General features: G+C 35.4%; 1 protein-coding gene across 3 annotated transcripts in view; it reads left to right on the plus strand.

Annotated features, from left to right (window-relative positions):
- The window catches only part of ULK4 (unc-51 like kinase 4), a 249,791-nt gene that overhangs the window by 124,398 nt on the left and 112,530 nt on the right, over window positions 1-12,863 (plus strand). For all 3 annotated transcript variants that reach the window (XM_055803861.1, XM_055803863.1, XM_055803862.1), the window contains exon 31: window positions 1,698-1,746. In XM_055803861.1, coding sequence (XP_055659836.1) covers window positions 1,698-1,746 — 49 coding nt within the window. The remainder of the gene's footprint in view (window positions 1-1,697; window positions 1,747-12,863) is intronic.

The following is a 12,863-nucleotide window of genomic DNA, read 5'->3' on the forward strand; positions in this document are numbered from 1 at the left end:
ATTCAGGTGAATTCAAGGATCAGAGAAATAAGAAAACAATATGAAATAGGAAACCATTGTTGATACTTAATGCATATATCTGATATCTGAGCAATTCTCAGTTCTTTGTATATATGGTTGCTCTGCCTTAGCATGGTTAGCAAGCCTTTCATTCCTTATTATATTTCCTTTACATAAAATGACTTCAACAAATATGAAGAACCAGGGCTCTGATAGGAGACACTAATCTAAATGAAGCATTTTATGATTTTTATGACACTTGGATGCTTGTTCTAGCCCCCTTTCAATTTTTTCGTTAAGTTCATAGAAGACAGTGTGCAATTCCTTTTAGTTGCTTCAGTTCACAGACTAGTGCTTTAGCTTACACTATCTGTAACAAATTATACCTTCTTGTCTTTTCTTACTGGATGGATGTGAGTAAAAGCTCTTAAATGGAAACATGTAATTGTAGGAACATATGGTTTCTTCTTAACAAATAGTTAACCAAACAGAATTAATCTGGTTATTGTTGTACCAGAAGCTGGTACAGGGTATTACACAGTAAAGCTTCAGTCATGAAATGAAATGCTTATTTTAGTCGAATATCACTCCTTTTCATTCACAGAGAACTATGTAATAGAACTTTGTCTTTTTAACTGACTTACGACTTGCAAGACAATTTTGAAGTATGTTGTATGCCTCATTCCCCAAATAAATGTGCAAAAGCACATGTTGAGCATGCGGTCATAGTGGACATCCTCAACACTTTCAGATGTGGTCTCTGTGTTTGAGTTCTGTATTTATTACATGGGACTCATCATACAGTCTTATCTTATAGCTGTATTACAAGGCTAAGCTTACCTGTTGTTTCTGAAGCACTTCACTAATGTTATAAAGACACAAGGAAAACACTCAGTTTGGTGTTTTCTGTGGTGTTTGGTGAATAGGCATCTAGTTTGGCGTGTAAGGAAAAGGGACAATCATTCTTCAAATTAGATAATATAATACACAAAAGACTATGTAATCATAATTTATGTGTCATTGTAGTGTTTGTGAGAGACGCATCCTTTACTAATAAATATAAGGTGTTATGGGTTTTGTGAATAGAAAAGACTGCATTAATGTAAAGTATTACTGTTTTTTGAGAATATTCTTTCTTGTAAGTATATATATGTGTGCTAGTTTGTATGTGATTTTTAAATTCAAGGGAATATAGCTAAATGCTTTTGGCTAACCACTCCTCAGTATTGTCAACAGAAGTGGCTGACAGATGTATCATGTATTAATATGTTAAACCCAAGAAGTTAGTTAACGTAGCATGCTTTAAAAAACACATCATGTTTGTAATTTCACGATGCACACTGACTCTGTTAATTCAAATTATTAATGGTGCACACTGTTTCGTAGTATGTATGGTATTATATTTCTGAATTGTTATTAATTTCTGCCATTTAAAAATACTAATTTAATTACTGTTCCACTCACTTGAATCAGATCAGTGAAGCAGACCTAGAAGTAATTTCCAAAGCAGTACAACATTGCTGTTTCTATTTAATAACTGAAGTGGAGCTTATTTTTGTTGAGAGCTACTCAGAGGCTGAGATTCTGGGTCATGGATTTTGGCAAGCGCACTACTCTGCTCCTTTTATGAGTTAAGTGTGCTAAATAAGAATTCACTTCCTTGCTTCTTAAATAAATCTTAAAATTTGTTTTTGCAGCCTTGTGGAAGAAATACGTCTTTTTCCAGTTCTTTTCCAAGTCATCTTGGTAAGAATAATTTTATATTTTTTTTTTCTAATAGATAGGTATTTTATCTCCCAAATAATGTCAGACTAGTAAGTTTCATTAGGTTTGTTGATAAAATAAGAAGATACCGATAAACTGAACAGTCTGTCAATACAAAACAGTCTAGCTTAAGCAGCCATTTATGTGGTTCTCACCAACTAATTTGCCTGAATAAAAGGTTTCTTTTATAAGATAAATACTTTTTTCCTTTTTGAAGCAAATAAACCCCTGAAAAATAGAATTAATGAGCTTGATCCTTAATCAGAACTACATCTTTGCCAGCCCAAGCAAGAAATGCTGAGGAACTTTCATTTTATTTAACAGTGTGAAACCCAGGTTTGATATTGTTGGTATGATAATGCCAATTCCCACTTAGGCTTTTGGAATTTCTTTCAATATAAATATCAAGGATATGGTTTTGGATAGTCATATGCTGAATTTTCATTCTTACGTAGGATCTGCCACTCATAAAGATCTTGAAAATTGTTGATGGTTTTGTCTCTGAAGTGTTGCAAAAAAATATGTTAATGAAGAAGAAAAATCTGTAGGCTACTTTGGAAGCTGGGTAATGTGCTATCCACTAGCCTTCTCATTGCTAAAATCCGTAGTCTCTTATTTTTTCATTCTTTTTGTTCATGAAGTTGTGTCAGGTAAGTGTCCTGTCATGCAAGCATGGTCCTGATGAGTAATAAATATGCATTATAAATAAATATGCATGAACTATGCAGTGCAGGCAGATTGCATACTTGGTTTTGTATCATTATTGAAATTCAGTCTTACTCAGGGTAGGTGGTGTTCATAAATATGATTCTGAATCAATTTTGATATTCCTTTCTTGGGTTTAAATATTTTAATCTTTGCTCTTCCTTTCCAGTAATTTATTTCACTGCCTGTTTTAAATCTCTTTAATACTGCATATGCAGATAAGCCCTTTTTTATTAAAGTAACCTCTTTAGTGATGATAGATTTTTTTCAGTAGCATACAGAACACAGGCTTTATGGTATTTTATGTACTATATGTATAAATCTCTTCTTGTGATAAGTATTAACAACAAAAACAACATTTTACAGTAGTTCATGAGCGGTTTTGACCTGGAATGAGTACTGCTTTTAGTTAGTAACAAGAGGGGAACACATTTAAATATGGAAGTGAAATGTTTCATGTTAATACTTTCAAATATTGAATTAATGTTTGAAAGGTCTCCAGGTATTGGAATCCTGAAATTAAACCACCTATATGTGTACACACAGACGTGTGCACACACACGTATGACGTTAGTATATAGCTATGAGTATTTGAACACTGGTTATGATCTCTAGAAATATTCTCAGATCTTGAAAAACAACTTATAATGTAACTGTAGTCATGGAATTTAACGTGTGTGTATGTCATGCCATCTAAGTAGGCTAAGTTAGAGTAAGTCATAAATGCTCCCTCCTGACCTCCCCACATACAGTTTGATGTCATGAATTCTAGAAATAGGTTTTTGAAGAGGGTAAAAAGCAGCTAAACTCAAAGTTGTCTGCGTGGCTGGTGGTCTGTGAAGATTTCACAACTCTCCCAAACCTGTATAGCTGTCTTTGAGCTTATAATTACGGTTGTGAGGGGAAAAACCTTACAGCTTTTAGGGAGAAAAAAAATCCCCTTCCAACATGCTTTGTTTGAAGATGGCATCTGTACTGGCTTCTGTTGCCAAATATAGCATTCAGGCCTTAATGGCACCCCGCTGTCAGCGGTGGTCTTGTTCACCTCCAAAGATGTGAGACACAGGTTGCCACCCTCCTTACTATTCCTCTCTTTTCCCTACCAAAAAGTGAATTCAGCAAAAGAATCTTAGGCGATTGGGAAGGCTTAGCAGCCAGGATGAATTGGACTGGAAGGATTAGTTGTTAGGCTGGTTTTCCTTGAAGAGACCAGATTAGCAGACTCCTTCATTATAGGTTTCTGAAATAAATTTCACGGTGGTATGAGTGAAGGGAGCTGCATATCATTTACTTTACATTATGCTTCATAAACTAGTCTTTGGCTAGGTTTATGCTTTTATTGGTTTCAAGAAACAGCACAGATCAGTAACTTTGAGCTCTGTGGTGTTGTACCTAGAATTTTACCACACCCTAAACTATTGAAATTGTATTATGCTTCAGAGTCAATAAATTATTTTATATTGTCAGTGATTTAATGTATAGCTATAACTATCAAGTTCAAGGAATATCACTAGTACTTCATAATTTCTGTGCCAAGACCAAATGCCCAGTGTGTTTTCCATGCATCATTAAGTATAGTTAATGTTATTTCCAGTGAGGCCACTGATGGGACATTGACTCTTTTAGGCTCTGAAGGGAAATAATGTGGGCTCAGAACTGGAAAGTATCTCCAGGAGCAGCCTTCATTTCTAGGCTGTGCTACAGTCAAAGTGGGATTGAATGTACCAGCTTTAATCTAGCTATCACAGTAGCAAGGACACGATGGCTTGCAGATACTGGGCAATTCACAAGAAATAGGTTTTAATGGGACTGCTTCTCACTGCTTACTGATGTGGAGTTTCACTATCTCATATACTGCATACTACCCTGTGTTGTGGTCTAAGCGGTAGCACTGAGATTTGCCAGTTTCTTACCCTTCGTCATGTATCAGGACCAGTTAGATCTCTGAACTCAGCTGAATCGTACCAAATATAGCCTTTTATGTCATTTATGACTTCGATTTTGTGTTATAGTTGCCAAACAAAAAGAACTGGGACAGTGAAAAAGGCTGTTACTGTCTACTTAAAAAGTTTTTCTAAGAGAATAGCTATTACTGAGCTAGGTTTTAGTTAATGATCTTATTAGTAGGAGGCTTTAAATACAGTTGTTGCTTCTCTGGAAACACTCAACGCTCGTTTATCACTCAACACTTGGTTACATTTAGGAAATGCACATTAATAGTGTACTTTATGAATATGTGAAAGACCTGGATGCAGTTCTCTGTTGCATTCCCTTCAGAGGGGAATTTCATGTTACAATTGAATGCAAATTAATTTTGTCAATACCCTGATCCCAGTTCCTAATGCTAACAGTTACATAGATTGAGTAGTTCTACAAAGGAATATGAAGGTATGACTGCAATATGAGTTGACATTTATCTTGCTGTAATGTCTGTTGAGATCAGTGAAGATGTAGTGATGTGTATCCCTGGAAAAAGGGAGATGTATTGGCAATGCATGAGTATATTCAGGACAGTAAATGATTGAAATAGAGAAGGAAGGCTGGCATCATAACGTGCAAAATTTAAAAGATGTAAACATCCCTTGATAATGGAATGAAAAATAGTTACCCAAATTCCATGATGACATAAATGATACCAAAAGTTGGGTTGGTATAAGGTGTAAATATGAAATGCTGCTGCTGATGAAGTAGAAGAGATTGTAGCAGGAAAAGCTGCCGTGGGATGTTTCATGGTTTACTTTTTTTGCTGCCTTTTTCTGCTGCATCCATGGTGTTCAGTTTCTAATATATTTTACTGTGTCAGACCTGTGATCTATCTGCAGTATCAGTATATTACATACCAAATATTATTTTTCAATGTTATCTTATAATGCTGGAGTGAGGTTGATGAAGGAATTGAAAGTATTTTATTTCCATATATATGAATTATGGCTATTTGTATTTTAGATTGCTACTAAGATTTTGCAGAGTACCTAGAATGAAGTTGGCATACATGTTATTTTCTGTGCTGTATTACTTTTTAGAGGAGGGTAATGTGGGGGCCTTCCACACATCATAAATATTACCTGGCCTTCCTTTAGGATTATCTGAATCTAAGCTATTGCATAGAAAAAAAAATCTGTGTTATTTGGTGAAATTCTGTGGCTTTGCTGCCTATAAATTTAAGAACTGAAGTGAATGATGTGTGTGATTAGGAGCTTGGTGGTGTCCTCATTTTAAAGCTCAGTAGACAAGTGTGTGCTTATCCTATTAAAATCTCTAGTATAACTTTTAATCACACCAGCATCTCACAGACTTCAGGTTTTGCTGTCAAATGTTTTTGTGCAGCATTCTGTATTTTAATGGTCAGTGATCACATGAAAAATGTGGCAACGTGGATTTAAAGGCACATCCTTTTAATAAAAATGACATTATAGTAAGATTGAAAGTTATTGTATTTATAAATGATCTTACTATTAAATACCATTAAACAATGATAGATAGTGTCTTAGTGTCTAAAGTGTACAATCTAATTGAAAGTTACAAATATAATCATGGTTTTATTTATACTGTTGATCTATTCTTAACACAAACAAGTCCACATCTTTTCTTTACACTTTGTGAAATAATTAAAATTAATTTTAAAGTTACGAATTTTAATTTGTTTTCCTTTAAATACAGTGGAAAGTTGTTTCTGTGAAAACAGAAAATATGTTTCTTATTGTAGTCATATTCATATATTATTATTTTTCCTAGCTGCCACTAGGTTTGAGGTTTTATACTGTCCCCGTGTATTTTGGGACTGCTATATGAATCCTGTGTTAAAAAGTTTAATTGCAGAATTGGACATCTTAAACTAAAGTTTCATGTACTGTTCATATTTTTGATAGACTGCAGTAAATCTGTTCTCGAATGCTCAAAAAAATGCTTCAAAATCATTGTTGTGCTGGCCAATACTGATCCTTTTGGAAGGTGTGCTTTCTCATTTTGTAACTGCTGTTGAAAATGAAGTTCATTATAACGTTGAGTATTAAGGAAGAGAGTATGAGCTAGGCGTGATAGTAAGAAAAATTGTAACAGTTACACATACTCATACTCATACTTTAAAAGAAGCAACAAACCACTCCAATTTTATTTGGTTAACACCTTTTCAAGAAAGCTAATAATTTAGTGGAAATTTTATCTAAGTAGGGGATGCATAGACATGTATAACTAGATTGCTTTGTGGGTCTTTTAAAACTAAAAATAATTTTAACCAAAGGCCTTCAATAAAAAACCTCAAATACAACAACAACCAAACTGGAGAGAAAAGTTGCATAGCAGCCAAGTGGAAGCAGTGGTTAGATTTTTATATTTCATTTTGAATTTTAATTGGAGGGAAAAACTCAAGCCACAGGAAGTGGTTGGAATCAGAGATTCCGCTCCTTGTGATCCAGTTAGAGCACTGAAGCCACCCACTTAGAACAGTTTAAAAATAATACTTGTTTTCTGACAGGCTTTTCCTGTGAAGATACTATTAACAAAGGGAAAAAACATATCAGAGGAAAAGCAAGAGCCTTATCATTCTTGTTTTACTTGGTTTCTGTTTTCTGCTGAGAGATTGCAGTAAAATATCTTTTGAGGTAAGAGGTAGAAGTATTTTTCTGTTTAGCAGCTACATGGATGATAGGTATAGAGGAACACATCAGAGCTTATTGCGACAATTGAAGCATTAGTTTACTTGTGTCTACTAAATGAAGCACCTTTTAGCCCAGTGTGGTGCACGCCTCGTTGGTTGTTTAGAAGAATGGGGAGCATGTTTCTAACTCTTGCAAATACTTGTAGGTCATCCAGGATTGATACTTGAAACAGTAGAGTAGGAGACTCTTACTCTTCTTATATTCTGTACAGAGTAGAAGTTTATGCTGCCAGACTCATCTGCTGCAGAAAATTGGGAGTGAATATGGCAAATAATATAAGCTATAGCACTTAGTGGGGATTGGCAGCTGGTGCTCTGTGCTGTAAAGGAGCTTAGAGCTAAAGTCCCTCTTTAAGCTGTGTGCTTGCATGAGAAGATTGATACTGGCTATTGACATTTCATTCCAGTCTGTGGGCATATTCAAACCTTAATTTAGCCTCAGCCCTCTATTAAAAAAATCATCATGAAGATATCTGGGAATGGTTAGGCAACATAAGTTTTAAAGAACAGGAAAGAGTATTTGGTTTAATAGCTTTGTTTGTGGTATTCCTGTTCCTGTCTGTATATTCAACGCCATTATAAAAAAGTTAAATGCAATGGCTTGTTTTGGTGTATTTCATCTGCTCCTTATTGCTTTTAGGGGAAATCTGCTTTTATAAGGTATCTGAAATCAGATTCTAAGAGTGATTTTTGTAGGTTCTACAGGATGGGCATTAGTTATAGTTATGAACCCTACATTTATCCATAATGAACATTTTTTTTTTTTTCCTATTTATGAAGTATGCATATTTCCTGAAATCTACTAGTTTTGATAGCCAAATTGCATGCTGTGGCTGTGTACATGAAACTGCTGTGACAGCTTAGAATCTAATCTTTGAGGGTTTCTGAAAATGAAAATACCAAAATCCTTTTTTAATGGGTGGTTTATAAAGCAAAGTAAATGCTTGTTTTGAAAGAGACTTAATATCTGAAGATGAGTTAAAGAGAAACTAGTGAAAATGTGTTAGACTATCTTAGAATTTATATATTTGGATTGATAAAAAATTATGAAATAATGTTCAAAGAAGATAGATGTTATGCAAATGTAAAAACTACTATGCATAAAGAACACTTTAACAATTAGTATGGTCTAAATCTTTTCCAAACTAACAAGTTTTTGCCAATGTGCTGAAGTCTTGCGTCAACATTCAGTAAGGTGTTTTTTAATATAAATATTAATATAACTATATTTAAATTTAACCTATTTAAATAAATTATATTTTTCATTATATCTATTATATAGTATATACATTATAAATTATATATTATGTATTATAATTTATTGTAATTATTATAAGTAAAACAAATGAAATAAATAGTAAAATTATATAAATATTGATATAAAGATAAGTATTAATATTAATATAAATAAAATGTATTCTTTTTTAATGCTAAATCAAATGAATCGGAGTCTTTCTAGAGACTGAAGAAGATATTGTAAAAGGCAGTAGGGTCCATTATGTTAATTTCCAATTTTGTATAGAATATGGGTCCTTCTGGTAGAAATGTTTTTTTTCATTACTCTGTTAACTTGCTTAAACGCTTCAGTTTAAAAATGAGATGCATGAGACTACTTACTTCTCTTAAATTGCTGACTTGAAAATAGTGTATACTTAAAAGCAATATGCCACCATATCACAATACGTACTCCTGGAAATAAACATGTCAAAGTGTAACTCTTAGGAATTTTTTGAACAGGAAGCAGAAGATTACTGAAACATTTTTTTTTTTAAGGGAACATTCTATTTTATTTTTTGTCAGTAATCTTACAGTCGGGAGTGTCTGGGAAAGTGTTTATATACTTATAGAACTGTAAATGTTTGATCAGTGTTGAAACAGGTTGCTGATCTGTTACAACAATTGTTCTCTGCAAGTATTAACACTGTACACAAAATGACCTCTTAGCAACTTTTAGTGATGTGTAACTATTGTCATCTTAACTGATGACAACAGAATTATTAGAAGCCAAAATGCATGGTATTGGTATGTGTTGGTAACGAAAACCCATGCTATATAATTTGTTTCCCCAGATGTAGTTAGATGTTGTACGGTGATTTTTTGCATATGGATAAATCAATCACAGAATCATAGGATATCTTGGGTTGGAAGGGACCCATAAGGATCATCAAGTGCAACTCCCTGCTCCTTGCAGGACTACTGAAAAATAAATTGTATGACTAAAAGTATCATCCCCATGCTCTATGAACTGACAGGCTTGGTGCCATGACCACCTCCCTCAGGAGCCTGTGCCAGTGATGACCACCCTTTTAATGAAGAACTTTTTCCTAATTCCAATCTGAACTTCCCCTGACGCAGAGTCATTCCATTTCCTCATGTCTTATTGCTGGTTACCAGAGAGAGGAGATCAGCACTTCCCCTTCTGCTGCCCCACTTGAGAAAGTTGTAGACTGTGATGAGGTCTCCCCTCAGCCTTCTCCAAGCTGAACAAACCAAGTGACCTCAGCTGTTCCTTGTAAGTCTTGCCCTCGAGACCTTTCACCATCTTGATTACCCTCTTCTGAACACACTTTAAGAGCTTGATGTCCTTATATTGAGATGTCCAAAACTGCACACAGCACTTGAGGTGGAGCTGCACCAGTGCAGTGTGGAGTGGGACAACCACCTCCCTCAGTCAGCTAGCTGTGCTGTTCTTGATGCACCCCAGGACGCGGCCAGCCCTTTTGGCTGCTGGGGCATGCTGTTGACTCATATTCAACTTGCCATCAACCCAACCCTCAGATCTTTTTCCATGGGGCTGCTCTCCAGCCTCTTGTTCCCCTATGAAGAATCAACAAAAGTTTCTTTTGCATAGGCATTTTGCTACAAAAAACAGGAGAAAGATTTTACTTCCTCAATATAATTGCAACTTATGCTAGACTTTCAACATTTGCTTAACCAGAAAGCTTAAAGCTTGTCTCTGCTGCAGTCAATGTGTGGCAGCAATTTATGAAGATGTCTCCACCTACCTTTGTGCTACTAGTTTAGCTAACAGTAGTAATGTGGATAAAGCAATGCAGGGCTTAAAAAGTGCAAAGCCTTCCATGAAGCTTAATAAACACTTGGGCAGTTTGCTGCTGCAACCATCCTGCCTAGGATCCTCTAGCAAGTTCTAAGGGGAAGATGTCTTCACAGTGTATGGATGTTGTCCCATACTTGTGAAAGACCAATGTAGTTTGAAGAAATATCATGGAAAAGACTGGAACTGGAGTGTTGGAAGTGATGGAAAATACTCTGGGGACTTAGGGACCACGTGGCAGCCACATGCTGCTCATTTGGAGAGGTGCCATATACCTCTGAGGTGAAGCGTGCCACTTCTTTTGTGAATATCATGAGCTTAGGATAATGAAGGAAATACCGCATAATTAAAACTTTTGCATTCATAAGTTTTAAAACATTCTAAAAGATTCCTCTTAACAGCTGCTAGCTTTAAACAGAGCTGGAATGATTTACTTTCCCTCTATAACCTTGAGAAAATTATTGTTGTTGGGGGTTTTATGTTGTTTTTCTGAATGGTATCAGTAGCTGATTTTCAACTGTTCTTGTAGAATTGCTTGAATAAAATAGTTTTGACTGGTTTTAATTCAACTTTCTAATATTGAGAGGTCATGCAGTTAAATGTGTATTCGTTACAAATGACAATTTGAGAAGGACAGGTTTTCAGGTGATTTCATTTACCTGAAGTACGTGATTTGTGGGATGAATATGGGGCTTGTTGGCAGAGTACTGAGAGGACTGAGAGCACCGTTTCCTCTTGTTGCTGATGATCCATGTATCTTCTTGACCCTGGGCAAATTGTATGCATCTTCTTTTTCAAATGTGCTTAGTGTGCTTCTATCCTTTGGGTGTCCAATGAACACCTTTACTCTTAGAAAACTATCAGAAATTGGTGCTCATACTTCTAAAACTAGGCCTGTTTAAGGACCCAGCTGGACCTTATTCAAGCAGAATTATTTAATGAATTTGCCTTATGGTTAGGTAATGCCTAAACAGTAAATGTACATCACAGGAATGTAGGGATGATAAATTCATTAGGATTTAGAAGGTGTTCAGATTTTGTAATAAGAAGCACTGCACAGATTATAAATAAATGTGGACAGCCTATTTGATGACTGAATGTCTGTATAGATCTATCAGCAGTACGATTGCTGATGGAAAAAGAAAAATATGTGAGGGGAAGCAGAACCATCCTTTAAAGCATTTTATATTATAAATTGATATTCTGCATAATAAAATGGCTTTTAAAAAGGAAAAAAAAAAATCTTACTAAAGCATCTCTTATCATTCTTTTTCTCCTCTGGAAAATTATTTCAAATCAGTGCTCCTGTTAGAGGAGAGAATAAAATTGTTTACAAAATCACCTGAAGCTCCACTTGTGAGAGAAAAATTGAGTCCACAGCATTTGTGACAGCATTATGTTCTTTTATAGGAAGGAAATTCAGCTATTTGCATCTTAAAGGAATTGCTTTCTATTGCTCGACACTAATATTTTAGTGTGTATACTTCATAACTGGTTTTTTATGTTATATTCAGTGCTAAGGGACATAAGAAAACTCATGTTATAAACAATATTCTCTTGTGTTGCTTGGTAGGGTTTTTTTGTCCTGTCCCAGAAGTCAAAAATTTGACAGATAATAAACATGAGTCTGAAAGACTTTAATAAGATTTTAAAGCTAGCTATAACATACTGGAGAAGAAAATTGCAACAAAGTAGTGAAGTGTGTAGGTCAGTGCTTTGCAGAAATAGTGACCATGATTACTGCTGATACTAGAACACCTTTATAAGTTTTATGATGTTGTGTCTGTTTTCCATCTCTTTAGATCTCACTGTTCATGTTATATTTTACTGGTCTTCAGTAAGCAGGCAAGCATACTGTTTTTTGTGGAGGGTTGGGGTTTTTTTTGTAAAATGTTTCTAAACTAGTCTGAAGCGGAGAGTTGTTTTGTGTATTGTGGTATTGTATCTTACAAGTTGTCTTTTGAAAGAAAATATTTTTACAGTGCATTTCAAAGAAAAAGTTGCTGCAAAGTGACAATCGTTGTTGTGCCTTGGATGGGCAGGTCTCGGTCTTTATTACTTTGTTGCTCTGACTGTCCCAAGAACATTTGGCAGCGCGTCAAAGTGACAGCCCAGCTGAGGCCTGTGGTCTTTTTGCTTCTTCCATTGGTTGGGACAAACAGCTCAGTGTTACAGGGATGCATGGTGATGATGTAGTTTAAGCTCTCGTCAAAACAATTAACAGATAACTATGACCCTAATACTTGTCCAGTGTTATGGTAATACAGAACTCCTGTGATCCCTTCAAGGTTTGCCTTGGGATCTAACTAAACCGTTGTCCAAGTCTCCACACCTGCAAAGGGTGAAGCATCTGCTTATTACTGTGTGCTGGCTTTTGGCTGTTGCTCAAAATCCACTGGGCTCCTGCTGTAGAGGGTTGCTTGTTGTCCTTTGGACCTTGCTGGACCCCGGCAGTTGGCGCTTCCTTTAATCCCCTCCAATTACAAAAGCTGTAATAATGCTCATTCTCAACAACTTTTAAAAGTTAGTTCTTCTTGGAAGGCTAAACTGGCTAGAAATACATAGTTTATTCAAATCCTGTTTTCAGAGAAGAATTTTAAATGTGTTGTGAGACTGTGATAGTGCTTACCCTGAACCTTTGACATCTTGGAGCAAGTCCACTGAATGGTCTTGGGGCCCTGA

Source organism: Falco peregrinus, chromosome 5 (genome assembly GCF_023634155.1).
Source record: "Falco peregrinus isolate bFalPer1 chromosome 5, bFalPer1.pri, whole genome shotgun sequence".
Lineage (NCBI taxonomy): Eukaryota > Metazoa > Chordata > Aves > Falconiformes > Falconidae > Falco > Falco peregrinus.